At 40.7% G+C, this 25,910-nt stretch overlaps 1 protein-coding gene and 2 long non-coding RNA genes across 5 annotated transcripts in view; 2 read left to right on the top strand and 1 right to left on the bottom strand.

Moving 5' to 3' along the window:
* The window catches only part of LOC131921282 (uncharacterized), a 7,401-nt gene extending 3,570 nt beyond the window's left edge, over positions 1–3,831 (top strand). The window contains exons 2-4 of one of the 2 annotated variants that reach the window (XR_009381921.1): positions 75–128; positions 1,669–1,708; positions 3,692–3,831. This is a non-coding gene — a long non-coding RNA (uncharacterized LOC131921282). The remainder of the gene's footprint in view (positions 1–74; positions 129–1,668; positions 1,709–3,691) is intronic. The other variant, XR_009381922.1, reaches the window with a different exon arrangement.
* LOC131921281 (uncharacterized) lies at positions 2,928–5,927 on the bottom strand. Its single transcript, XR_009381920.1, has 2 exons — positions 5,763–5,927; positions 2,928–3,337 (listed from the first exon to the last, which is right to left on the bottom strand). It is a non-coding gene; the product is annotated as an uncharacterized LOC131921281 (long non-coding RNA).
* On the top strand, positions 5,926–25,910 carry Pdcl2 (phosducin like 2). 2 transcript variants are annotated; one of them, XM_059276039.1, is made up of 6 exons: positions 5,932–6,086; positions 14,188–14,308; positions 15,104–15,194; positions 18,758–18,901; positions 21,571–21,779; positions 25,732–25,910. In XM_059276039.1, the coding sequence occupies exons 1-6, from the start codon at positions 6,081–6,083 to the stop codon at positions 25,881–25,883; spliced, it is 723 nt and encodes a 240-aa protein (XP_059132022.1). In that variant the 5' UTR covers positions 5,932–6,080; the 3' UTR covers positions 25,884–25,910. The 2 variants fall into 2 exon arrangements, with proteins under 2 accessions (XP_059132023.1, XP_059132022.1); XM_059276040.1 differs by lacking the exon at positions 14,188–14,308 and having other exon boundaries at positions 5,926–6,086.

Below are 25,910 nucleotides of genomic sequence, written 5' to 3'. Positions count from 1 at the left end.
CACGACACTCTTAAGGGGGCTCTGCACTTGATTCAGTGTTGCTTAACATGTGATGTCACCCTTATCTCTTCCAGGAAGAATTCCAGAGTCCGTTTGCTGGTCAAAGTAGGGGATACTTCTTATTCAGGGTATGTGTATAGAGCATTTGATGACCTTGATATAAGAAAATTGGCCAAGTATTTTCAGTGTATATTCGCTGAGTGAACTCATTTTAACGAAGTTTTGCAGTGAATTTACAGACATGTGATATTCAGTGTCTCATTCTGATTTTACTCCTGCACCACCCTATCGTTTTAAACTGCAGCATCTCTAATCTCCCTTTCACTGATCCTGTGGGTCAATACTCCAATGACACTCTCTACTTCACAGTTTAATTTCATGATATTTTGTGCAAAGGAGACCAATTTTTAGAGCTACTTCATGAGTCTAAGGAATCAGTTGTTAAAGTTTTGATCCAATAGGTTGCAAGAGTTGTGACTATGTTTACAAACTCTTAAGATTAAAAATTCGATGATAATAAAAGCTACAAGTAGAGATAGCTGTGACTGCGCTTATCATTTTGCATTTGTGTAGAAGTTTGTTCTAGACAGAATATTTCTGCAATATGTAGTTTCTTAACACATAACCAGAAGGTTGAACATTCAATAAATGTATTCAGCAACTGTTTACTGCACTTCTAATAGGTGCTAGGAAAGGTATCAACAGTGGGAGTGAAAAGATAAAGAAGATGGGTTAAGAGCACATGCTACTCTTACACAGGACCAGAGTTCAGTTCCCAGCACTCACTTCAGGAAGCTCATAACCTGTAACTTCTGTTCCAGGGCATCTGGAGCTCTCTCCTGACCTCTGTGGGCACCTGCATTCCTAAACATACACCGACACATACATATACATAATTTACGGTAAAATAAAATGTTTTAAAAGAAGATAGAGTTCAGCTTCTATACCCTAGTCTTTACAGCCTGATATAACAAATAGATAAATACAGCTAAGTATAGTCACCTCTTTGTATCCAGGGGGGATTGTTTAAAGAAACCAAAAAGCAGAGGATACTTAAGTCCTTTATATTAAATGATGTCCTAGTTGTATAAAACCTACCACATCCTTTGTAAGTCATTTTTAGATGAGATTTGAGACAAACTCTGGCTGGAGATTGGAGGTGACATGGACTTTATGTGTGAATGCTGCATTAGACAGGATGTATTTAATGAAACATTTAGCTGAAATTTCTCAACTTTATGCTGAAGTCGAAGGTGGTGTTTCTGTGGAAAGATTTACGTCAGCCAATTAGAGAATGGACTGGACTGGATTACAGGACTAGACTGACCACAGGAATATATAAAACGGAACCACCATGATTTCAGAAAGTTGACTTTGGTTTGTATCAAAATCAAATTGGAGAACACAACAATCATTGAATGTTGATTTGCTATACAGGTAGTTTCTAAATTATCAGCTTTAGCCGTGACTCAAAACTTGGTAGAAATACACATTTTCAAGTTCCACCTCAGACTCAGTAAATCAGAAACTGCATCTGTGGGGTCCAAAGCTTGTCAGGTGGCCTCAATGTACACTAAGGATACTCGTTTTTAGCACTAGGCTTCTTTCGATGGTAATTACCTCACATCATTAGTTACAACGACTTCTTTCTAATTTATTATTTTGCAGCCACGCAATGGGAAGAGGTCAACAGGCTTCATTTAAAATGGTATGTGTTCAATAAATAAATATGAAACAGTATGTATTTCACAACTGAACTCAACTTGGAAGTTTCACAAACTAAACTATACTCAAATATATTTCGGTTGTTCAATTCCATGGGTACACTAACATTATATATAAATACTACAATTGTAGGAGCAATGCAGGCTTTAGGAATAGGAAGTACTGGTATTTTAGGGCTAGATTTGCTTTGATCCTGGGATTCCTTGGCCTATGACACAAGAGTAGTCATCTAAAGAGATTTTTGGAGATAATAGTCCCACCATAGTTTATTGTATATGTCATAATGTGTCAGGGATTTCATTCCCGTTCTGTTAGTCAGTGTCCGCCAGAGTGGGCCAGGATTCACCTGCATGCACTTCTGTCTTCCAAATAACTCAAACTCAAAAAATCTTTGTTAAGTCTGGAGATGCAGCTCAGTTGATGGAATGGTGGCCTACCACGCATAGAGCTACATAGCCGTCCTCAGGACAGATGGAGCTACGTGAGACCCTATCTCAAAAACTGGCAGGTGGGAGGGCGCTGAGGACATGGCTCAGAGTTAAGAGGGCTTGCTGTCTATTCAGAGGACCTGGATTTGGTTCCACTACCCACACTGGGCAGCTCTCAATTGCCCATAACTAACTCTAGCTCCTAGGGATCTGACACTCTCTTCTGACATCCACAGGCACCCCACACACCACACACACACACACACACACACACACACACACACACACACACACAAATTTTGAAAAAATTAAAAAGAGCAAAGCAGAAATGTCTTAAAGCAAAAATATCTAGGTCTTTGAAAAATTAAGTTATTTCACCCAGCTTATTCTAGAAAAGAGACAAAACTACAGATATACAAAAACAAAAAACGAAAAGACAGACATCAAAACAACTAGAGAAGTGAAAATCACCAAGGACACTTTGCACACATTCACAAAGTGAAATGGAATTTGATCAGTTTAGTATGAATTTCTCTCTGAAGTTGAGAAAACATAGCTTCATGGTCTAGTCCCAAGGTTAGGGTCTACATAGTCTATTTTGCTCAGGATTTTATTTACCAATAGAGTAGTATTCAACAGTCATTTCCCTCTTGATTTTGTCATCTGATTAACTAATTTCTTGCTTTATCCTGATGACATGTAGTAAGAAAATAAGTATAAAATGTGAATGATGTCATGGCAGATATATGAGTAAACTAACAGGAAAAAAAAACATTTTTGATAGCTCTTATTTTATTCAGACATCAGTCTCATCACATGTGGTCCAAGAACATTCAAGTAAGAACTTAAATGAAGTCAGATATAAAAGGTCAGTCTTTGAATGTTATAGCCAATGGCGTCACATTTGCTAATGATCTCAGATAGAAACTCTCATCTACACCTCATGGCCACCAAGCCATTCAGCAGAGCTTCCTAAACTGTGAATTCTTTGAAACTCCCAGTCTCAGCACTTGGGATTTTTTTCACCATCTGAATAGTTGTAAGGAGCTTAGCAGGAGTTAGAGGACCAACTGAGCTTTGGTACAGAGCCAGAATGTGGCCAGTTGAGGCTTGGATTAAGTCACAGCAGCACTCAGCGATGCCAGGGTCTCCTCTGTGAGGTTACAGATGAACTGGGCCACAGTCTAAGGTAGAAGTAGGGAAAACTTGAAATACAATTCTTGTTGGTACTGATGAGCTTTGGTAAACTACTTTCATATTATTAAATATTATAACCTATTGAGACATACAGATGTGTAGAATAAATGTGCCATCGGAGAGTGATTAAGTGATAAAGGATAAAATACACATACCGAAATGAGAAATGGAGAGAATGTTGTAGGAAAGAGAGAGAGAGGCTGGAGAACAGTCGGGAAATATCTCAATTGCCAATGTTAATATACTATAACAAAAATTCAAAGAAATGCCTAGATAAGCATTATATGTATGTATTTCTAGTCTCACATATATGTGAATCTAACTCATTTTTCTTTTTGCAGGATGTTGACTAATTTTCCATCGAAACAGTTCGATCTACTCACATTTTGTTTTAAAAAATGATCCCTCCTAAATTTACTCTGTAGCAAATCCCTGTATTGTAACATTCTTCATGATAGTTGACATTGTAAATGTTTAATTTGCTGAAAATAAAAAAGCATCTTAAAAATATTTCATGTGGTGTTACAGTGATCCTTTGTGCACAGCAAAGCCACACCTAACGATGCTCCATGTGGGTCCTGCCGCTCTTGGTACTGTTGGCACACGTAGCTTTTAGGTGTTTACTAAAGACACTCATAGAGAACTGGCTGAACTATTTTAGTTTATCCAGTTTGGATTATCTCAGTGATAAAATCATCCGCTCTTACAAGTATCTGAATGCAGATTGTCATGATGGCACATGTCTGTAATTGCAGCATTTAGGATGCTGAGGCAGGATACAGGCAAGTTCAAGGCTAGCCTGGGCTATGCAGCAAGGCTCTATCTAAAACAAAAACAAAAACAAAAACAACAAATGAAGCAACAACATAATACAGTGCTAGCAATCTCAGAATACCAATGGGAATTATCTGAGTTATGACTTATTCAATGTTCCAGTAAGCAAGCTATGAGTTATGAATGACAAAGTAGACTTCAGGTTGCTACAAATGTATCAAAGGGCTTTCCCTGGCAACTGGCAGTAATTGGTTTATCTGAAATTGTTTCTCCCTGTAAGCAGTGAAGGGCAGCCAACCCGTTTACTACCAGGAAGAAAATAGCCTTTTGAGGAGTTGATGATAACCATGCCTGGGGAACTTAAATAACACACTTCATGAAGAAAGTTCTTGAATTACTCTTCCTACCAAGCCCTGGGAAGGGCATAAATTAAGAAGAAGCTGAGAGAGAAGAAAAAATCACATCCTTCGTTTAAAGGCAAATTGCCTTGGCAGGGTGAGCCTCAGAGCAAAGAGGGCCCGCTGCTCTAAAGATGCGTGGGGCAGCATTCGCTCTCTGCACACAGTAGTTCTAGTAACTTGAATTCTAAAATAAATTCTTTAGTTAACATACATCATATCCTACGGTATTTTCATACATATTTATAGTTGTCCTTGTTCATACTTAGCCTCGTGGTTCCCTTTTCCCTGCCAAAGAATCCCTCTTCTGGTTTCATGTCATGTATCTGTATCTATACCTATATATTGCATATGAGAAAAACATGCACTATTTTGTCTTTTTTGCTCCTCCCATTACCTTCTCTGGTCAAAATAAGAAAAGAGGGCTTGAATACTAGGCAGGAGGGTCCCTTCAAAATCCAGATAGACACAAATTGCTTATGTCTAATTTTAAGGAGCTTCACGTAAGGGCGAGAAGCAGAAATACCAAGACACGGTGGCAAAGACCGATGTTTCCACTTAACAGTGCATCACACACAAACGCTACAGGATGCTTGGAGTGTGGAATCTGTATTAGAATCTCTATTAATCTGCACTGATCACCGCAGGTGAATTGCTTCATTGCTGAACTCGTTTAAAATTGTGTTACAAAGTACATTTTTTTTTTCTTATTTTTTAACTCCTCTAGAGTATATCTCTGGGAGCATGTGCATAATCTTGTACGGTTGTTTCCCTAGTAAATCCTTCCTAGTAAAATCCTTTCCTTAACATAAACACAGAGAAAACCAGCTGTCTATGTTTCCTTCCTAAGCCAGAGCCCCTAAAAGGAGCCAGGTCCTTTCTTCTAATGATTTTTGTCTTGTTTTGATTTTGTTTCTTTGAGACAGTTTCTCAAAGCCCAGGTTGACCTCCGGCTCCCATGCTCCTTCCTCATCCACCTGAAGGTTAGGATCACAGGCGTGTGGTGCCAGGTGAAGCTTAGAGTCTCACTGAGAATCTGATGGAAAAATTTGGTCCAAATTAAAAAGAAAAAAAAAAAGACACAAAAACAAATACACTCACAACTTGAGGGAAGTGCTTAGATGCCCCTTAAAATTCTATCTCCAAACAGACTATGGGCCCAGGATAAGAACTCCTTTGCAGGGTTCGCCACACTCCTCCCCCAAGGAATTTTTTTTTCTCCTCGAACACTGGATTCAACCTTGACGAGTAGGCTTGGACATGGTAGTGGTAGAGGAGGGTAGAATGAACAGCACCACGAGCACCACATGACCAATAGGAGAGCTACTGCTCCAGATAGATGCCCCAGGACCTGAAGCACCAGGGTCCACACACCTGGGAACCAGGCCTCTGTGTTGCCTGGCAACTGAGCTTACCGTTGCACATGCGCAGGAGATCCTGTTCCTCTTGCCCTGCCCCTGGGGCGTTAGAAACCGCACACCAGAGCTGGCTGGCTCCCTCTGACAGTCTGGAGGAAGTTTGGGACCTTGACCCCTAGTGAGGGGCACAAGAGAACATCATGCAGGTGAGGGTCTGGCCTGTAGGTGACCTTGGAGCCCTGAGCGGGGATAAGCCAGTTAGCTCCAAGCTGAGGGGCATAAATGGAGTGGTGCGGGCCCTCCCCAGGGTTATGTTCTGACATTTGTTTTTGGTAAGTGCTATTTTGTGCATCTCTGTCTAGTTTTAAGAGAATGCTGGTTTTTGATATTCATGAGTCTCATGTGAGGCTGGAGGAGACACTCAATTGTTCAGTGCTGCCTTTTACTCTCGAGTCCTGGAAACTCAAATGCTATGCTATTTCTGAAGTAAGAAAGGAGTAGCATTGGCCCAAGTGGATTCAATGTAACTGTCCTCTCATTTATATTCTTTTAAAAGGAGGTAGGGAGTGCATCCAATGGCCTGTGAGATGGCTCAGCGGGTTAAGATGCTTGCTGCCAAGCTTGAAAACCTGAGCTGAGCCGGGCGGTGGTGGCGCACGCCTTTAATTCCAGCACTTGGGAGGCAGAGCCAGGCGGATCTCTGTGAGTTCAAGGCCAGCCTGGTCTACAGAGTGAGTTCCAGGAAAGGCACAAAGCTACACAGAGAAACCCTGTCTCGAAGAAAAAAAAAAAAAAAAAAAAAAGAACACCTGAGCTGGATCCCTGGGACCTACCTCGTGGAAAGTGAGACCCAATTTCCTCGGTCTTCTGATATGCACATGCACACACACACACACACACACACACACACACACACACACTTAAATTTTTGTAAATAGAAAGTTTTAAGTTACAGCTATACATTTCAATACTTTGGGTCTGGGTAATTTTGCAAGGTGATGTTTTTTATTTGTGAGATCTTTATAATAAAATTTAAATTTAGAAAAAGAGTCTCCTCCATTGGTCCCTCTATGCCATTTTCCCTTCCTCCCTTTTCTCGTTTCTCAGAGTGAAATCCTCACTTTCTGACCTAAGGAAGAGCCTTCTTTTACTTGCTCCCTGGTGAGGTGCATTGGGATTTTCTTGGTTTACCATACTTACTTGGGGCAGTTTTGTAGACCATACAATTTATGAAGCTATTTGAAGCGTAGTTCACGTGTAATCAAGCCCTCTCACGTTAGACGGCTGTTAGCAAGTGTATTTGTACAAGTAGCCCGGCAATGCAGTCTGTTCTGCTTTGCAGAATCTGCTTTGCTGGAGTTCTGCTGAAGTGAAGCCTACAGAGAGCAGCAGCACATTGAGCTCCCTTTGCCTCACTATTATTTTCCATTGATTTATTCCACAGCCAGTTCTTAGGCTCTAAACATGGGCCTGCTCTATTAGAGCGTATCTCAGAATAATAAAGATAACGACAGCATGGCAAAAACACTCTTGCCATTTGTGGAAATCGATGGTGGCCCCTATTTCTGTTAGATAACATTTCATACATAATTTTAAAAGTCAAGGGAAGGGCACAGTTGAACACTGTTATGTTATATTAAGTCGCATTGCAATGAAGCCCTAGAGGGGTTAAACGAGAACAGTTGAGAAGTTTGACTAATGATCATGTCTCTCAAGAAGAGTGTTTATCAAGAGAAACTCAAGTCAGAGCCAGTTCGATGTATAAGGACCGTTCTTTTCAATCAACAACACATAGCATGTAGGTAACCCAAGCAGAGCGAGCTCACAGAATGTCCGACGATGCAACAGCTAAGGATTGGCTACAATTCCAGTTCCTCTCAGTTGTCTCTTCTAAGAAATGTAGCAATGCTAAAGGAGAGAAAGTACCAAGGGATTGCAAAGTGCAGAACTTGTTCTATAAAGGTGATTATAGATGGGAGCTGGTGAGATGGCTCAGTGGATGAAGGCACTTTGCTGCCTGGCCCCAATGAGGCAGGTCTCACGACATGAGTTAGATCCTGAGAACCATGGAAAGATAATGTCCTCCACATGTATGTCATGGCACATGTGATCCACACACCAGAGAGAGAGAGAGAGAGAGAGAGAGAGAGAGAGAGAGAGAATAAAATTTCAGGAAAAATGTAATTACTAGAACTGGCAGTAACAGCTGGCTACGTTACCCAGTCCAGCTCTCCTACTGAATAAAAATAAAAATGTCTAGAGAGGGAACTGTAGAAGAAACGTCTAGAGTATCTTCTAAGAGAATCACAGGAGCCCCTGAAAGTGTCAGAGAGGTGGCATGATAGGAAGAAATAATTACATCAAAATCAAGGGGGAAATGGAAACCAGTAGAATGTTAAGATGCCTAGGACCTTAGAATAGGCAGGTCTGAAACGATGGTAGGAGACCAGATGTTTTCACCCCAAACATCTGTGGCATGAGAAGTACTTTGAGCAAATACAAGAGAAGCTCTGAAAACAGGGAAACCATTCTTTTGAAGGAGAAATTGACATCCATAAAGAAATCTTCATCTTGAGGTATTAGTCTTTGTATGTGTGTATCAGAAAGCTGATTCTAGTTCATAATGAGGTGTTCCCTGTAAAGAGGGTACCCACATAGACAGGTGTGAACAAAGCCCTCCCTACCCCCGAGCCTCACCTAGAACTCACCGTCCTGACGTCGTTCTTTATTTCAGCTGAAAATAACAAGTAAACCTGGGCTTCAGACCACCTTTTGATATGTCATTTCTCATTGCAATATACATAGTAACAACCGTCTGTTTCACTGCACTGTATTCCAGAAGTCCATCCCTGCTAAGAACTCGGAAGTGTGTGTATGTTGGAGCAGTATCGTCCACCCACCCCATTCTGCAATCTCCAAAGCCAGTTTTAGCATGAAAGTGTTACAAATTTGTATTTCGGTTTTGGGTACAATCGCAGAGTCAGTAAGAACTAAAGAGTATGGTTCACCCAAGGATGGGAGACAACCAGGAGGGTGAGTAGGACCTCTGCCTAGGGAAATTCAGGGAAGATTGTCTTGATGCTTGGTGGTCAGGAATCAAACCTGCCCCTCAAGTAGTCTTGGCCCATGGCAGCTTTCCCACAGATTTACAACAACATTGTTATTGAGGAAGACATTTTTGTGTTCGGCCTTAACGAATTCCCACCAATAAAATTTCAAAGACAGCGAGCGGAAACCAGCCAATGGTATAGCTCACACAAAGAACAAGGGTGGCACAATCCTGAACCAGTGAAACAACTTGCAGAGATCTCCAGTGTTAGAATGGACAGAAGCCAGTTAGGAAACAATTGTGCTTATTGTATTCCAAAATTTCTACAGGAAGTAGTTGAAGACCATAAAATTTTTATAAAGATATTTCTGTGTACTAACAATAAAAAACTTCCATTTATCATAACATCAGAAGGAACAGAATACAAAGGAATAAACTAAAGAGGCTGAAGACTTACATGAAGAAAACTATAAAACAGTGCTGGAAACGATTGAAGAAGACAGAGAAAGTGGAAATATATCCCATATTTGTGGATGGGAACATGGACTGTTACCTGGGTGTAAAGCTTGGAGACAAATGCTTGCCTTCATTAAAAGGAAACTGTATAAAATCAGTTAAAGAGGAGTAATGAGTTTGTTAATAACTTGGAATAAAACAGAAGTGATATATATTCACAATCTATCTCTGCCCCACCCATAGCAATATTACAAGACGATATAAAAGCTAAGAAATATAAGTCTACATGTAGATTCAATTGTGTGTCTGGGTCAGATTGTTTTCCTGGGAGATGTCTTTCTCCTGGTCGTTGGGCTCCTTCGGTTCCCCCACCCTTTTCATCCCTATCATGTTATCCTCTTCAGGAATGCAATTACAAGGATCCTTGTTGTATCTATCACTGATGTCAAAAGATCAATACCACTTCCAGCAATCTATAGATTCATTTTCTGTCAAATTCTAGCATTCCTTTTGCAGGAATAGAAAAATCCACTTTAGAATGTATGTGGAATCTCAAGGGTCCCCAAAATAGTCTCAAAAAGAACAAGAACATTGAGAACCCTGAAAGGACAGTGGATAGGTGTCCATCAGTGTGGCTGTGCTTCATTGAGCTGTACTGTATGTTTATAAATGCCTAAAACGGTCATTTTATAGTATGTATTTTTTTCCAAGTAAAAAATGCTTACTATTCAGGCATGGTGGTTTGTAGGCCAGCTTATGTGGCAGAATGAGACTCTATATATTAAAAAAAAAAAAAAGTGGCCAAAAACCTGAGTAGATAGGTCATGGGCTTAGGGGAAACCCAAATGCTGTTTTTCTGCTAAAGGAACACAGCAATAGAATAACTCCCAACAACATTCTGCTAGACTTATAGTTCAGTATCTTGCTCAGTCGTCATCAGAGAAGCTTCCTCTTGGAGTCGATGGGAACAAATAGAGACTCACAACCGGACAGTGCACAGAGCGTGAGAGACCTTGAAATACTCAGTCCTAAATGGAATGTTTTCATCCAACCCTCCCTTCCGGGTTCTGGGAAGAGGAGACAGAATATAAAAGCTGGAGGAGGACACCAAGGGAAAAGTGTCTTCCAGACACAACGGGACTGATAGACATATGACCTCACAGAAGCTGTGGCGGCATGCATAGGTTCTGCATGGGTCCAACCCAGAAGGAGTCCCGGTGCTGAGAAGGGGAAGTGGACGGGAGCTCCCTCCCATCCCTAACCAAGAAGCTACTTCTGAATGACAGCTACTTGCCAAGGAAAAATTAGTTTTCCCCACTGATGTCTCAATGGGTTATAGACACACTTGAGGGCAGGCCCATGCCCAGTAGTGGATAATCAACACAAAACAAGCTCAGTGGAATTTTGGAGATGATTTTGTCTCAGGTTGCCTTGTTTAGTTTTCTTTTTAAACCTTAATGGTCTTTTGCTTATATATTATGATTCCTGCTTTTGTGTTTTTTAAGGGTTTTGTTTGTGTGTATGTGTTTGTGTTTCTCATATTTTTTCTTTTCTTTTTTTATTCTGGTTTTGTTGTTAGCTTGTCTGTTTTCTAAAGGTCTGACATTGCATGGTTTGGAAGAATCTGGGAGGATTTGAGGGAGAGGAAACCATAATCATAACACATTGTATGAAAAAAATACTTCCAATTAAAAAATAAAAAGTAAGGGGCTGGAGAGATGGCCCAGTGGTTAAGAACACCTACAGGTCTTCCACAGAACCTGGGTTTGGTACCCAGCACCCATATCAAGAGGCTCACAGCCACCTGTGACTCCAGTTTCAGGGGACCTGACAGCTTCTGCCTCTGTGAACACTGCCTGCATATGGTACACGTAGATTCACAAGGCACATACACATACATACAAAATAAATCAATCTTGAAGCCACAAAATAAAATCACTTTAGCACACACCTGCTTAAGTCCACAAGCTCTACCCAGGTTGTGCTTCTCTGGGTTGAAACCTAGGTGTCACCAAGATGATGTCTTGCCATTCTTCTGTCATGGACCCCAACACCAGACTCATTGAAAACATGGCTGGGCGGTGGTAGCACACGCCATTAATCCCAGCACTTGGGAGGCAGAGCCAGGTGGATCTCTGTGAGTTTGAGGCTAGCCTGGTCTACAGAGTGAAACCCAGGACAGGTACTAAAACTACACAGAGAAACCCTGTCTTGAAAAACAACAACAACAAAAAAGTGTATTTGGGTGGGAGGAGGGAGGAGGTGGGATCTGTGGGTAGAAAATTTCTTAATAAAGAAAAATGAAAAAAAAAAACATGGCACTTGTTGAAAACATTGCCCATCAGAGGTTAGTTCAAAAATAATCCTAGAGAGACAAAAGATATGCATATTGTGGGTAAAGCCATCTGTTACTTCAAGGACAATATTTTCTTCAAAAACTATGAAATTGGGAAAAGCTGATAAAACACTGATTATGTCATTCTCTGTATTTTTAGAGTCTGATAAACCTTAATTGTATAATTTGAAAAGCCAGGGAGAAAAAAAATGTACACACCAGGGAATCACTAATGTCCCAGTTCATGTAGGACTGTAAGCTGTAAGGTGAAATAAACTCTTTCCTTCCCAAGTTGCTTGTGATCATCATGTTTATTATATCAATAGAAACCTAATTAGGACAGCAAACATGTATGTATGTGCACCATGTGTATGCCGATGTCCTCAGAGGTCAGAAGATACTGTCAGATCCCTCACAACTAAAGTTAGGGGTGATTTTGAGCCACCATGTGGGTGCTGGGAACCTAACTTAGGTCCTCTGCAGGAGCAACAAATGTTCTTAAATTCTAAGCTATCTCTCCAACCCCATTTTCTGAAATTTTAAGCTGGTATTTAATAAGTAATAATTTCTAACCTGTCAGAAAAACATCATTGCTTTTGACATTGAATTAAAACATTTTTGCAGTAATAGAACAAAACTCATAAAAAGCCAAGTAGAACTTGTGAAAATTAAAAATACCCATGGATGAGGTTTTTTATTTTTAATGTCAGTAAAATAGGAATAGGAAAATATTAAAAAGAGGTGGAAGAATATTTGAAGAGAAATTTTCTGTTATGGGATAATCTTTTTGTACAATGTGAAAATGTGTCTGTGAAGATGTCATCCACCTAACACACCTTCTGATTGGTTTAATAAAGAGCTGAATGGCAATAGCTAGGCAGGAGAGGATAGGTAGGACTTCCAGGCAGCAATGGGAACTCTGGGAAGAATCTGAGAGGTGGGGGATTCGCCAGCAAGACTCAGAGAAAATCAGACATAAAGTACTGAGGAGCGGTAATGAACCACATAGCAGAAAGTAGATTAATATAAATGGGTTAATTTGTTATAAGAGCTAATTGGGAACAAGCCTAAGCTGAGGCCAAGCTTTCATACTCAATCAGAAGTCTCTGTATCATTATTTGGGAGCTGGCGGTTCAAAGAAAGACCTGCTACAATTTTCTGTGAATTTTCTAGAATTGTTAAAAGATACTATTCCACAGCTTCAGAACTCCCAGTGAGCCCATGCAGGACACATGAAATGCATACCTAATGCATCATGGAGAACCACAGACAAAATTTTATAGTCTTTTAACATGCCAGTTGATTGACTGTGAAGCAGAGAAAAACACTTCCATACACTTGTTGGTAGGATTCAGTTACATTGGAATTATTTTGCTTTTAGAACTTCTTTTCTAGCTTATTCTTAGCCTGGTCTTCTTTATTTCATTTTTGTCTTTTCTTTCTAGTTTTCATTTTTATTATTGAGTTTTGTTCTGGGTCTTGTGTATGTTATGGAACTTACTGTGCAGCAAGGCTGAACTTGAACTCATGGTTCTAAGTGCTAAATCACAGTCTTTCATCACTGTTCCCAAGAACATTTTCTTTTTCCCATTGCTTGAGGTAGGACCTCACCATGTAGGGCTGGCTAGCCTAGAACTCACTCTGTAGACCAGGCTGACCTGGAACTCACGGAGATCTGCCTGCTTCTGACTCCTAAATGCTGGGATTAATGTCATGCACTACCATGCCAGGTCACATTTTCTTGATATATGATTCTCTCTGCAGGACATTTCAGAATATGGTAGATTCCTTCATCAAAGTCAGCAAGCCTAGCCTCTCATATTTAAGCATGAGGTTTCTTGAATCTATGCACCTCAAAACAGAAATAAGTTCACCTGATAGTCTGGAACACAGACAGCACATATTTGGGTATTATATAAGTTGACTTTGTCCACTTTATAGTCATCAGTATATTTCCTGTGACTTTTAAGTTTACTTTCTTAAGTTTCTTTAAGTTTATTTTCTTTTATGTATGTGGTCTAATGGATTTTTGAAATTTATTATTATTATTATTATTATTATTATTATTATTATGTGTGTGATGTAGATGGAGCACATGTATCACAGTGGAGGTCAGAGGACAACTCTGTGTAGTCAGCTCTCTCTTTCTACCTTTATGCAGGATCTGGATACTGACTCGGGTCACCAGGCTTGTGTGACAAGTCCCTTTACCCGATAAGTCATCTGGCCAGCCCCTAAGTTAATCTTTTTATAAACTCTCTGTAATACTGAAGATAGATGTGTCCTGTTAATCAAAGTATGCAGTCCCACTCTTGGTGGGAGAAGTAGGTCTGTCCTTCAAACCTTAGCTGTGGAGTCCAGGGACAGCTTTGTATTTGGACATGCCACCCATCAGTCAATTTAATCAGCACATTTTACAGTGTAAAACTGTGCTAATAGATTGTCTTGTGTGTGTGTGTGTATGTAGGATCCAAATGAAGACACAGAATGGAATGAAATTTTAAGAGATTTTGGCATTCTTCCTCCAAAAGAAGAACCAAAAGACGAAATTGAGGAGATGGTGTTACGCCTGCAGAAGGAGGCAATGGGTACAGTGTGCCTTTGGTGGGCTGCATTAAGGGGACATACAATGAAGGTAGTAAAATATACTTCATGGACACAGGAGAGGGAATTAGGTATCGTTTATATCAACTCTGCCTGTCCACTCAAAATTCGAAGGTCACTACCTAAAATGGCTGATTTGTATGTTGAAAGGCACATGCCAGTTAATAAAAGTGCTGAATTATAGGCCGGGCGGTGGTGGCACACGCCTTTAATCCCAGCACTCGGGAGGCAGAGGCAGGCGGATTTCTGTGAGTTCGAGGCCAGCCTGGGCTATCAAGTGAGTCCCAGGAAAGGCGCAAAGCTACACAGAGAAACCCTGTCTTGAAAAACCAAAAAATAAATAAATAAATAAATAAAAATAAAAGTGCTGAATTATGTTCATAAGACCTAGTGAGATTTCTTCTACCATATCCCTCTACTTTGAGATTGCTTTCTCTTTTGTTCATTCAATATACGATCTTATTCATTAATATTTCCATGTACTTGGGGGAAACCTAAATTTATGGGGTCTAATTGATTTTCTCATCTGGGCTCACCAGTATTCTGTCAGTTCTATGAACTTTGAGGGAATCAAAAAGGCTGGTATTACAATTTCTGTAACGTGTAATCATGTTTTAGTAGGTTGCTACAGGTTTGTTAAAGATGTCGTTGGTCTCTATTACCCAAGCTGTTAGGTTTGTGGGGTTTGGTTTTTTGTTTGTTTGTTTTGATTTCTAGAAGTAGGTCATGAAGTAAAAATAACGTTTGGACCATTGGATGACCTGAAGTTTCTGTTTTAGTTAAACCGTATGAGAAGATGACCCTTGCACAGTTGGATGAAGCTGAGGACGAGTTTGATGAGGAAGATATAAAAGCTATTGAGATATACAGGTACAACAGTATTGTGTTGCTACATGAGAAATGGGCTTGCTAAATCTCCTTAAGAAACTATTTTATGCCATAACTTGATTTTCTCTTGCTGCTTGCAAGATTCTGCTTTTGTCTCTTGACAGTTTGACCCTGTGATGTCACAATGTGGGTATCTCTGGCTCTGTCCTCCTTGAAGTGTTTCTGATACATTGGATTTTACACTTGTGTCTTTAATCATGTGTGGGAAACTGTGGGCCATTAATTCTGAAAGCATTCTTTTTCCTTGTGTCTGCTCCTTTGGGGCTCCTGAAATATTATGTTCATCTGCTGGACAGTGGCCCACAGGCCCTTTAGGCTGTGTTTACTTTCTTCATTTTTTTTTAAATCTGTGCTTCTGGGTTAATAATAGCAATAATTCTACCTTTTGATTTTCTGATTCTTTTGGCTGCTTGAATTTGGTATGTTTTTCACTTTAGTACATTTTCTTTTCAGTTCCCCTGGAGTGTTTCACTTGTAATATGAAGTGTGCAGGATTTTTTTTTCATGGGATCAGACATTTATACATTTGGTCTCCATTTGGTGATGCTGTTTGGAAAAGTAGTGGAACCTTGGTGGGGGGGAGCTACATTACTTGGGGGGTGGGCTTTAGGAGTTCATAGCCTTGCCCTGTGTCCAGTTTGCTCTCTCTGCCTTTGTGTTTGTGGTTGAGGATGTGTTCTCTCCACTTGCTGCTCTGGCCACCATGCCTGTGTGCTGCCGCACTTCCCCACTCTTGGACTCTTATCCCTCTGGAACCACAGGCCCAAATAAACTTTCCTTCGATGGGTGCCTTGGGCATGACAGCTACTATAACTACCAAATAGACAAACTTTGAAAATATCGTAAGAGAAAGAAAGAAGTCAGAAAAGGCCATATAAGTAGAAAGGAAATTACTATATAACGGATCTTGGAATGAACAAGCAGGAGGTAGCTGCAAATGGATACAGGACTTACTGGTGGCAATCAAAAAGTTACCTGGGGCTGGAGAGGTGACTCAGTGGTTAAGAACACTGACTGATCTTCCAGAGGACCTAGTTTCCCAGCAACCACATGGAGGCTCACAACCCTTTCCAGTTTCAGGGCATGTGACCACTTCTGTTCTCTGTGAGTACCAGGCATGCAAGTGGTACGTGGATATACATGTAGAAAGAAGATCCATACACACAAATAAAATAAAAATGTTTTGAGTTGTATCATGGTGATGGTCCCTTAACTTTTTGATCCATCTCCTACAGATCCCTGAGCTGCTCTTTCCCAGGCAATGACTGTGGCCTGGGTACTTTACGTCTACATCACCTTAGAATCCTGTACCTCCTCCCATGTGAGCCGGGGATCTGTGTGGAAGACTGCACAGGACAGACACTCTAGGATTGAGTACCAGAGATGTATACATCACTTTCACCTCTCTCATTGGTTGCCATCTACTCTCACAAGGAAGCTTGCAAGTGTGGTCTTCCTGCAAGCCACCAAAGAGGAATCTATAATGATAATTAGGTTCTAGCAAAGCCTCAGGGTAAGACAAAGAAGTGAAAAATACATTATTCACAGAATTAGAGACAAAAAGGGTAGGCATTGGTAGGTAACCAGCTATGAAATAACAAATGAATTAGACCCAGAGGCTCCTGTAGCTAAAAGGAAGAAGGAAAGTCTAAATGTGGCCATGAACGTATCTTTAGTATACTTCTGTGGCAAATACTCTAAACTGTCTTCCTTGACACATGTTCCTCTTTCTCTTGATGCGTGTTACAGCCGCACAGAAGCTAGAAGCGAAAACTGTGTTTCTCAGACTCTGTTGCAGCAAGGATACCAAATGTGTTTCAGGTTCTGCTATTGCTCACAGGATATTTGGGTTCAGAGCTAAGTAAAATGGAGAAAGCAGGGGTGAAAAAAAAAAAAAAAGCCTAAAGCATCCGTTTAAGTGGTCTGAACCTAGAATGTGCGTCATTAATTCTGCAGCCTTTGTTCTGGCAGCAGATTCTCATCCTCAGATTGTTGCTAGGGAGACTGGTTCCTAGTGCCAGCGGTTGTTATTGTGCCTCTCCGAGTCTCAGAGTAATGTGATACTTGGGCCAACAATTGGAATCCAGATTCCCCAGTTTCTGGATTGCGGCGAAGAAAGCCTTGGCAGACCAGTTTTGCTGTGTTGTTCTGGGAGTCATTCCTGGTAGCCCAGCCTGGAGCCTGCACCTTCTGCCTTGTCGGCCACTTTGCAAAGCGCTTAATTTCCCAGATTAAGTCCCTTTTTGCCAAAAATAGCTAGAGGGCTTTCTGTCCCTGAACATGAATCACAATTTATTTGATTGCTAGGTGAAAAATGCAGGCCACTGAACAGTGTCTTCCTGCCGGCCAGATTAATCCCTGTGCTAACCTTTCCATTGAAATAGGGAGGGAAAAAATAGGGTGGGAAGAGAGAAGCTGGTAGTTGTACTACTAAGAAGGTACCTAGTAGTAGACCTAGCCCCGCATTATTGTTCTCTTTGGATTTCATTGTGTTTGGCTTCACGGTTACGTAAAGTGAGTGTTCATCTGGCATGCTTCTGACACATGAAACGAGGCCAGTGTGTTCTGAAGCGTGCGCAGGAGTTTTTGTTTGCTTTGATGCGAGCATGATCAGGAGGTAGTTGCCACTGAACGGCTACCATTCTCAAGAGGAGGGGGTGCACCGTGGCACACGGGCCCACAGAGGAAACACGCGAACAGGTCAGGATCGAAAGCAACAAGGGGAGATTCTCTGACACGACCTGTGTTGTGCTTTCTGTGGGAAAGAACACACAAGGCAGGGTAAGCAGGCTCGTGATTGGCTAGTGTGAATTATTTTGATGGGCTCTGGGTTAGGTCTGTTGTTAGTTATCTGGCACCAGGTTCTGGGATGACTAGAGTAGGGAGCCCTGAAAGAAAAAAGACAAAACAACAACCACAGGGGAAAAAAAAGGCGATTGAAACCAGGCATGGTGGTGCATGCCCAAAGTCCCAGACACTTGGGAGCTGAGGTGAGAGGACTGTCTGAGCCCAGGAGTGTGAGACCAGTCCTCGCCTCAAAAAATAAGAGAAAATTTTAAAAAAGGCCCAAGGATGTGTTTGCAGAGTTGGCCCGCTTGCATTTGAAGAATGTGCTGTCTGGCAAGTGTTTGTTCTTTCTCAGAACCAGCCAGTTCTGAAATGAGTATTCCCTAAAGGATTAGCAAAGTTCTAGACACCAGAAGATCAAGAATGCAGGAAATGAGGGCCGCCAAGATGGCTCAGTGGATGGAGGTGCTTGCTGCCAAGCGCCATGATCTGGATTTGTTCCCTGGAACCCACCTGCTGGAAGGAGAGAACCAGTTCCTACAAGATGTTCTCTGATGTCCACACATGTGCAATGGTATGCACAGGTATGCACATATACCTGTGTGCACATGTACACACACACACACACACACACACACACACACACACACACACACACAGAGAGAGAGAGAGAGAGAGAGAGAGAGAGAGAGAGAGAATAAATAAATACATAAGAAATAAAGAATATAACTCTTACCTAACATTTTTGTTTCAATTAGAGAAAAGCGGTTACAGGAATGGAAAGCACTTACGAAGAAACAAAAATTTGGGGAATTGAGAGAAATTTCTGGAAATCAGTATGTGAGTGAAGTTACAAATGCAGAAAAAGATTTGTGGGTTGTAATTCATCTATACAGATCAAGGTAACTACCACAGTACTTCAGAATGTGGATGTCATGATGCTTTAAAAACACTCCTAGCTTTAGGGTCTATGATGCCTCTGATGAGGAATATTTAAGAGAAAGAAATGTGTATTATACATGAATACATTATAGAATTTTTATCTTTAGGAATTAAATTAAGTATGCTAAATATTTTCATTTCTAATCTGAAGAATGTCACATTTGTTAGAAAAGTGTCACCGCTTGATGATTAAACCTCCCATATCTCCCCCACCTCACACGCCACTGAACTGACCTCAGACTCAGCCAAGGATGGCCTTGAACTCCTGATCCTGCTTCCATCCCCAAATTCTGAGATTCATGTGTACCTCATATTTGTTTTATGATGTGCTGGGAATCAAACCCAGGACTTCATGCATGTTAGGTAAGCACTCTACTAGCTGATCTCCATTCCCAGGATCCACAGGCTTATGAATGTTGCAACTGTGAGCTTTCTAAATCATGTAAATTTCTAGAGTTTCCTGGCCCCTTGAGTTTCCTTAGCCTCCTGGGTCTTAGGGTTCTCCTGATTCCTTCTGAGGGAAAGGTTTCAACCCTGAGGAAATAACTGCACAGAAAGTTCTCATTCGTGGTGTTGGTATCAGAAAAGAAAAAAAAAACAGTTCTTAGGTTGGAAAAGTAGACAGGCTTGAGTGAGGTATTTTAGATGGACTGTACAATGTGAACAAAAATATAGAGGCCTGAAGCATCACAATGCTTCCAGAGTGTGGAGTATCGGATCTGCCTCAGTCATACAGTGTGATGCGGTGTCAGGCAGGCTACCACCCTGGATAGGAAAGCAGCGTCCACATCATGAAGACCTTCTGAAACTACATTAAGGAGTTAAGATTTTATGCCAGTGAGGAGGAGCCACAGGAGGTTCTTGAGCTTGGGCAATATGTGCAATCTCAGAGTTATATGATGTCACCTCCATGAGGGTTCTATGATGTCACCTCCATGAGGGTTATATGATGTCACCTCCATGAGGGTTATATGATGCCACCTCCATGAGGGTTATATGATGCCACTTCCATGAGGGTTATATGATGCCACCTCCATGAGGGTTATATGATGCCACCTCCATGAGGGTTATATGATGTCACTTCCATGAGGGTTATATGATGTCACTTCCATGAGGGTTATATGATGTCACTTCTATGAGAGTTATATGATGCTACTTCCATGCGGTGTTCCCTTTGTAAGTAGGGCCAAGGATGAATATGGGTAACAAATCTGGAAACAGATTTAGGGTAGCAATGTAGCTCAAATAAGGAGCGAATGAAGCGATGGGCAAGGAGGGAGATAGAGAGCAACTAAACAAGGAGGTGGAGTTGGTGTGACTTCATTACTGAGCAGACATTGTAGAGAGATTTTCAGTCGAGCCAACTTAAGAAATAACAAAAAAAGATCAGGTTTTTGCTTGTTTGTTTGTTTTTCCTTTGGGGCATGGGGTTGAGTTAGGAAGGGAAGTGAAATCTATTAGCTGCTAGAAGAAACATTTACTTTTTAACACGGATCCAAAAGAGGGCATTCAGAAAGGTCAAGAGGAAGTTAACAGAACATGATATCACGGAAAGCAAAGGAAAGCTTCCCAAGAACAGAGGTGACTGAAACGCAAGAGGGTGGCTTTTGTTGTTGTTGTTTTTGTTATGTCTTGTTTTTGTTTTTCAAGACAGGGTTTCTCTGTGTAGTTTTGGAGCCTGTCCTGGATCTCGCTCTGTAGACCAGGCTGGCCTTGAACTCACAGAGATCCTCCTGGCTCTGCCTCCCGAGTGCTGGGATTACAGGCGTGCATCACTGAGGCCCGGCTGTTGTTGTTTGAGATGCACATGTCCTTTTTCATCTTAGTTGTGACTTCAAGGAAAGAAGATGGTTATTAAAAAGGAATTCAAAGTTATGAGATATTCTTTAAAAAAACAAGCTAAGATTTATGAGCTTTAATATGTTTATGTGAAGTGGAGAAATTCTTTGGAGAAGGGAAAGTGAGAACACAGGAGAGAGAAGCAGACTGAAACCAAGGAATGTGGAAGAAAGTGGAGGTGTGTGGGGGTAGGGTGGCAGGGAGTCAGCCTGAACTCAGTGGCTAAAGCTCAGAGTGGTAGACAGACCAGGAGGAAGGGATGGACTGAAGAGTGTGTGGGGTGGGAGTTCTGTGATGGATGACGCAGGAAGAATTGGAAGTTTGGGATCCTGCTTTCAATCAGTTTTATATCTTAGGTGAGAAATAACTGGGTACTGGGACCCAGGATGTGGAAGACAGTGGGTGAAATTTGTTAGGATCAAGAAAGCCAGAGAAGTCTGAGATGAAGCACTTTGGATGTGAGCACCTGTGAAATTAAACCAAGTAGTGAGTTGGATCCCTTTATTTCAGCTCAGGACTGCCCCGGATTCCCCAGACCTGCCTGGTTTTTGTTTGTGTTCCTGTGTTCTTCTACCTAGGATGCTAAGTGACTAAACTAATGCTAAGTAGAATGTAGTTTACCTAAATTAGGATGCAGATTCCCAGGGTACCAGCCATCATTCCTAGGGTATGATCTGCTTTTAGATAAAAAGTAGAGATCTACTTTTGCAATAGATAGGTTTCACTTGTTTTACTAGACTCGGAGGAGCAATCTGCATTTGAAACACACCATGTGCATTCTCTCTTTTAGCATCCCCATGTGCTTATTGGTTAACCAGTATCTTAGCCTCCTGGCAAGAAAGTTCCCAGAAACGAAATTCCTTAAAGCCATCGTGAATAGCTGCATTGAACACTACCATGACAACTGTTTACCAACAATTTTTGTTTATAAAAATGGTCAGATAGAAGGCAAATTCATTGGAGTTATAGAATGTGGAGGGATAAATCTCAAGCTAGAAGGTAATGATGTTTTTTTTTTAATGTTTATGAAAGTAACAAGTGAAAAGTTCTCCAAATGAACAAGTATAAAAGCTTTTCTTTGAAACAAAGTTTTTTCCCTCAGTTTTCAACTTTTTAACATTTTTAAAAATAATTTTAGCATGTTTAAGTGTTTGCCCAAGTCTCTCTCTCTCTCTCTCTCTCTCTCTCTCTCTCTCTCTCTCTCTCTCTCTCTCTCTCTCTCTGCGTGTGTGTGTGTGTGTATGTGTGTGTGTCCCTGTGCCAATGTGCATGTCCGGTGCCCATGGAAGCCAGAAACAGGTGTTGCGTTCCCTGGAACTGGAGTTACAGGCACTCATGATCTGCCATGTGGGTGCTGGGATCCATCTCTCCAGCTATTTCTCCAGCCCCCATTCAGTTCCCTTTTAAAATCCCTCCAGATCAGCTTTCCTGTTGTTGTGCTAGATATATCAAACCACCTTTAGGATATGCTTAGAATATCAAAACATCTTCTGCTTAAAATTCTTAATGGTGTCTGTCTAAAATAACTTAGAAATGTAAATCATCTGGTTTAGAATCCAGTCCACCTCCACACCTGTTTCTCAGTCCTGGGTAGTAGTGTCTGCCTTAGTTGGGCTGGGCTTAGTCCCTGAAGACCCCAGACCGAGCTTTGCTCTCACACTTTCTCATGAAGTCTCTAATTTCACCTAAATTCCTCACCTTTATTCTCCCAGTCCAAACCCTATTCCTAAGGTTTTCCTCCTTTCTGTTTATTCTACCACGTGTGCCCAGACTAATTAAACCCCTTCCTCCTCTCTGTGGGCTTTTGTCCTGTATGTTTGCTGTATCACCAATCCAGATGTTGCCCTGGGTTTGCCGATTGGTAATCCCCTATGCATCTTCATCTCTGGAACAGGTGTGGAACAGTCTTCTATTGTTTTCTTTTTGATAGTATGCAGCACAGGACTTTATATTTTTACCCTTTTTAATGATTTTTACCTCCTAAAGTCATCCCTTTGATTTTTTCATGTCTGGATATTGTTTTATGAAGCTTAGAATCTTGATCATCATCATGTTAAATTATACCACTCAGTGACATTGACATTGACATTGCTGTGTTGCTCTACCTGTCATCCAGATCCACAACTCTTACCATCTTGTATAACAAAACTCTGGACCCATTAAACAGTAACCTTTCACTCTACCTGCTCTCCCACCCTTCTTGAAACCGATGACTTTAGACACACTATGTAGGTAGGATAGCACTGTTTTTTCTTTTTTCTCTTGTGCCTGATATCACTCAACATAATATTGTCAAAATTCATCCTTTCAGAAAGTGTCAGGGTTCCTTCTTCTTCTTCTTCTTCTTCTTCTTCTTCTTCTTCTTCTTCTTCTTCTTCTTCTTCTTCTTCTTCTTCTTCTTCTTCTTCTTTAGTCTGAACAATGTCCCAGTGTCTACACAGGCCGCATTGCAGGTATATGTCCTTCTTTGATGGACACTTACATTGCTTTTACCTTTTGATGCTATGAATAATACTATTAAAACATGGATGTACAAATCATCTGTTCAATAATTTTGGAAATATACCCAGAATTATTTTGCTAGGTAATATTGTTATTCTATATTTATATTTTGAGGGACTAGGTCATTTCACATAATGTATATGTGAATATACATATATGTATTTTAGTGCTTATACACATACACACACATAGAAATGTAAGGGATGATTGTATTATAAATTTGAAACTATTCAACAAATAGCAGTATAGCATCCTGAAACTTGTTTTAAGCTCAACAATAATTTTCCAAACTTCTTCCTTTTATATCTGATTTAATAACTTTAAATCTTATCTTTCTCTCATTAAATATACCTTAATTTATGTGTTTGCCACTTCCTTTCTCACAGAATGTGAGCTGATTGCAGTTTTCCAATGACAATTCTTCTGTCATCCTTGTGCCCATCTGTGAAAAAATCTCTCTTTCGGTTTTGCATTTTTAAGTCCACTGTGAAAGTATCTGTGGTGGTGGTGTCAACTTGATAAAAGTTATAATCAACTGAGAGGTGGACTTTGGGCATGTCTATGAGGGAATTACCTTTATTATGTTAATTAAGGTGGGAAGACCCATCTACCGCAGGTGGTACCATTCCTAGGCAGAGGATGCTGGAGTATGTAGGAGAAAGCCAGCTGAGCATGCATGCCTGTATTCACTGCTCTACCCTGGCTGCAGACATAATGGACTATAACTTGGAACTGTGAGCTAAATGGACCCTTTCTCCCTTAAGTTTCTTTTGTCGGAGTGTTTTGTCATAGCAATAGGAAAAGAAACCAAGGTTCTACCAATGATGCTATCGATGTCTCCTCTTATCAGCCCTGTATGAGAGTTCTCCTTTACCCACATCTCTATCAGGTCTTAGAATTGTTATGCTGGTGTGGTTTTGTCAAGCTGACAGATATACAATAATATCTTTTTGGTTTTGGCAATATTGGGAATTGAACCCAGGGCAGGGCCTTGTGCATGTGCTCTACCCCTGAGCTATAATGTCAGCACTACAAAATATCCTGCCACTGTTTAAATTTGGAATGCTAGTGGGGATAATCATTCTTTAGTAGATGTTGGTCATTGGGTTTCTTCTATTTGCTTTGTTCATGTTTCAGCGTGTTCTTTCATTGAATTACAGGAGTTTGTGGTGTTCTGTCCACTGCTTCTATGGCATCACACACAGGTTCTTGGTAGCTTACCCCTTCAAATCTCTTTTCTCTGGGTATATGCATTTATCCGGGGTATGTGTGATTGAGCCCAGGCTCTCTACCACTGAGTTATACTTCTAGGCCAACACTGCTTCTTTCTTTTTTCTTGATACAGAGTCTGTCTTCAGACTCTTAGGCCAAACATTCTTCCTTTCACCTCTCAAGTAGCTGAGGCTCAGGGTATGCATACCAGGGTCTAGCTTCACTTTAATTGTCAGGCAAAAATTGTATTAGCAGAGGTAAGCTTATTAATCTTTTAAAATTATACTTACCGTGCTTCCCCTTAAAAACCATTATATATTTTTCAAGATGAAAAGGATATCCCCCTATATTTTCTTTTAATAGTTTTATTTTTATTTTTTTCTTAGGTCTTAAATAACATTGTAGCGAAGTATTGTAAAGAATGGATCTATTTTCTTTTCTGTTGCCCCAGTGCCATTTACTGAAACTTCATTTCCCACTCTTTTTAAATTTACTTTTAAACTGCAAAGTATGTATAATATGAACATTTACAATCTTAATCATTTTTCTCAACTTATTCTACACATTTCTTTTTGAGATGGGATCTTTTTACCCTCCTGCTTTGGAATCCCTAGCAGCAGACGTATGGATAGGTGCTTCCCAGCCTTGAAGTTTCCTTCCTTTCTGAGACTAGATAGACCGTCATGCTTCTTTTGTCTTTGGTCTATAATAAATGCTGCTACCATGAAAACTGTTGTTGGTTGTTTTTGCTCTCTTGGGGGATCTGCCACCCAGCTCCCAATAAATTACACATGGAGGCTTATTCTTCACTATAAATGCCTGGCCTTAGCTTGGCTTGTTTCTTTCCAGCTTTTCTTAACCATAAATTATCCCGATACTTTTTGCCTCCGGGCATGCCATAATGAACATGGTGTGTGTGTGTGTATGTGTGTGTGTGTGTGTGTGTGTGTGTGTGTGTGTGTGTGTGTGTGTGTACTGGCATGCCATAGTGTGCATGTGGTCAGAGGATAACTTTTAGAAATGAATTCCTTCCCTTCGCCACATGGGTCTCAGGGATGAACCTCAGGTTGTCTGTCAGACTTGGTGGCAAGCACCTTTACCCCATGAGCCCTCTCATCAGCCTCAATTTCCACACTAATTCTGTCAAAGTCTACTTCTGTTTCATGTAGATGAGAGATTTATCTCCATTTTCCCGAGGTTTTTATCCAGTTTAATGATAGGTCTTTATCTATTGTAGAACTTGAATGGAAACTATCAGAAGTTGGCGCAATACAGACTGACTTGGAAGAAAACCCCAAAAAATGCATTGCAGATATGATGGTGTCTTCAATTAGAAACGTTTCCATTTACGACAGCGACAGCTCCAACAGTGATAATGATGCCAAATAGAACTAGTTAATAAATAGTTTTAAAGTA

The sequence above is a fragment of the Peromyscus eremicus genome, chromosome 10, assembly GCF_949786415.1.
Source record: "Peromyscus eremicus chromosome 10, PerEre_H2_v1, whole genome shotgun sequence".
In the NCBI taxonomy this organism is placed as follows: domain Eukaryota; kingdom Metazoa; phylum Chordata; class Mammalia; order Rodentia; family Cricetidae; genus Peromyscus; species Peromyscus eremicus.
This window is presented reverse-complemented; position numbering and strand designations above follow the sequence as displayed.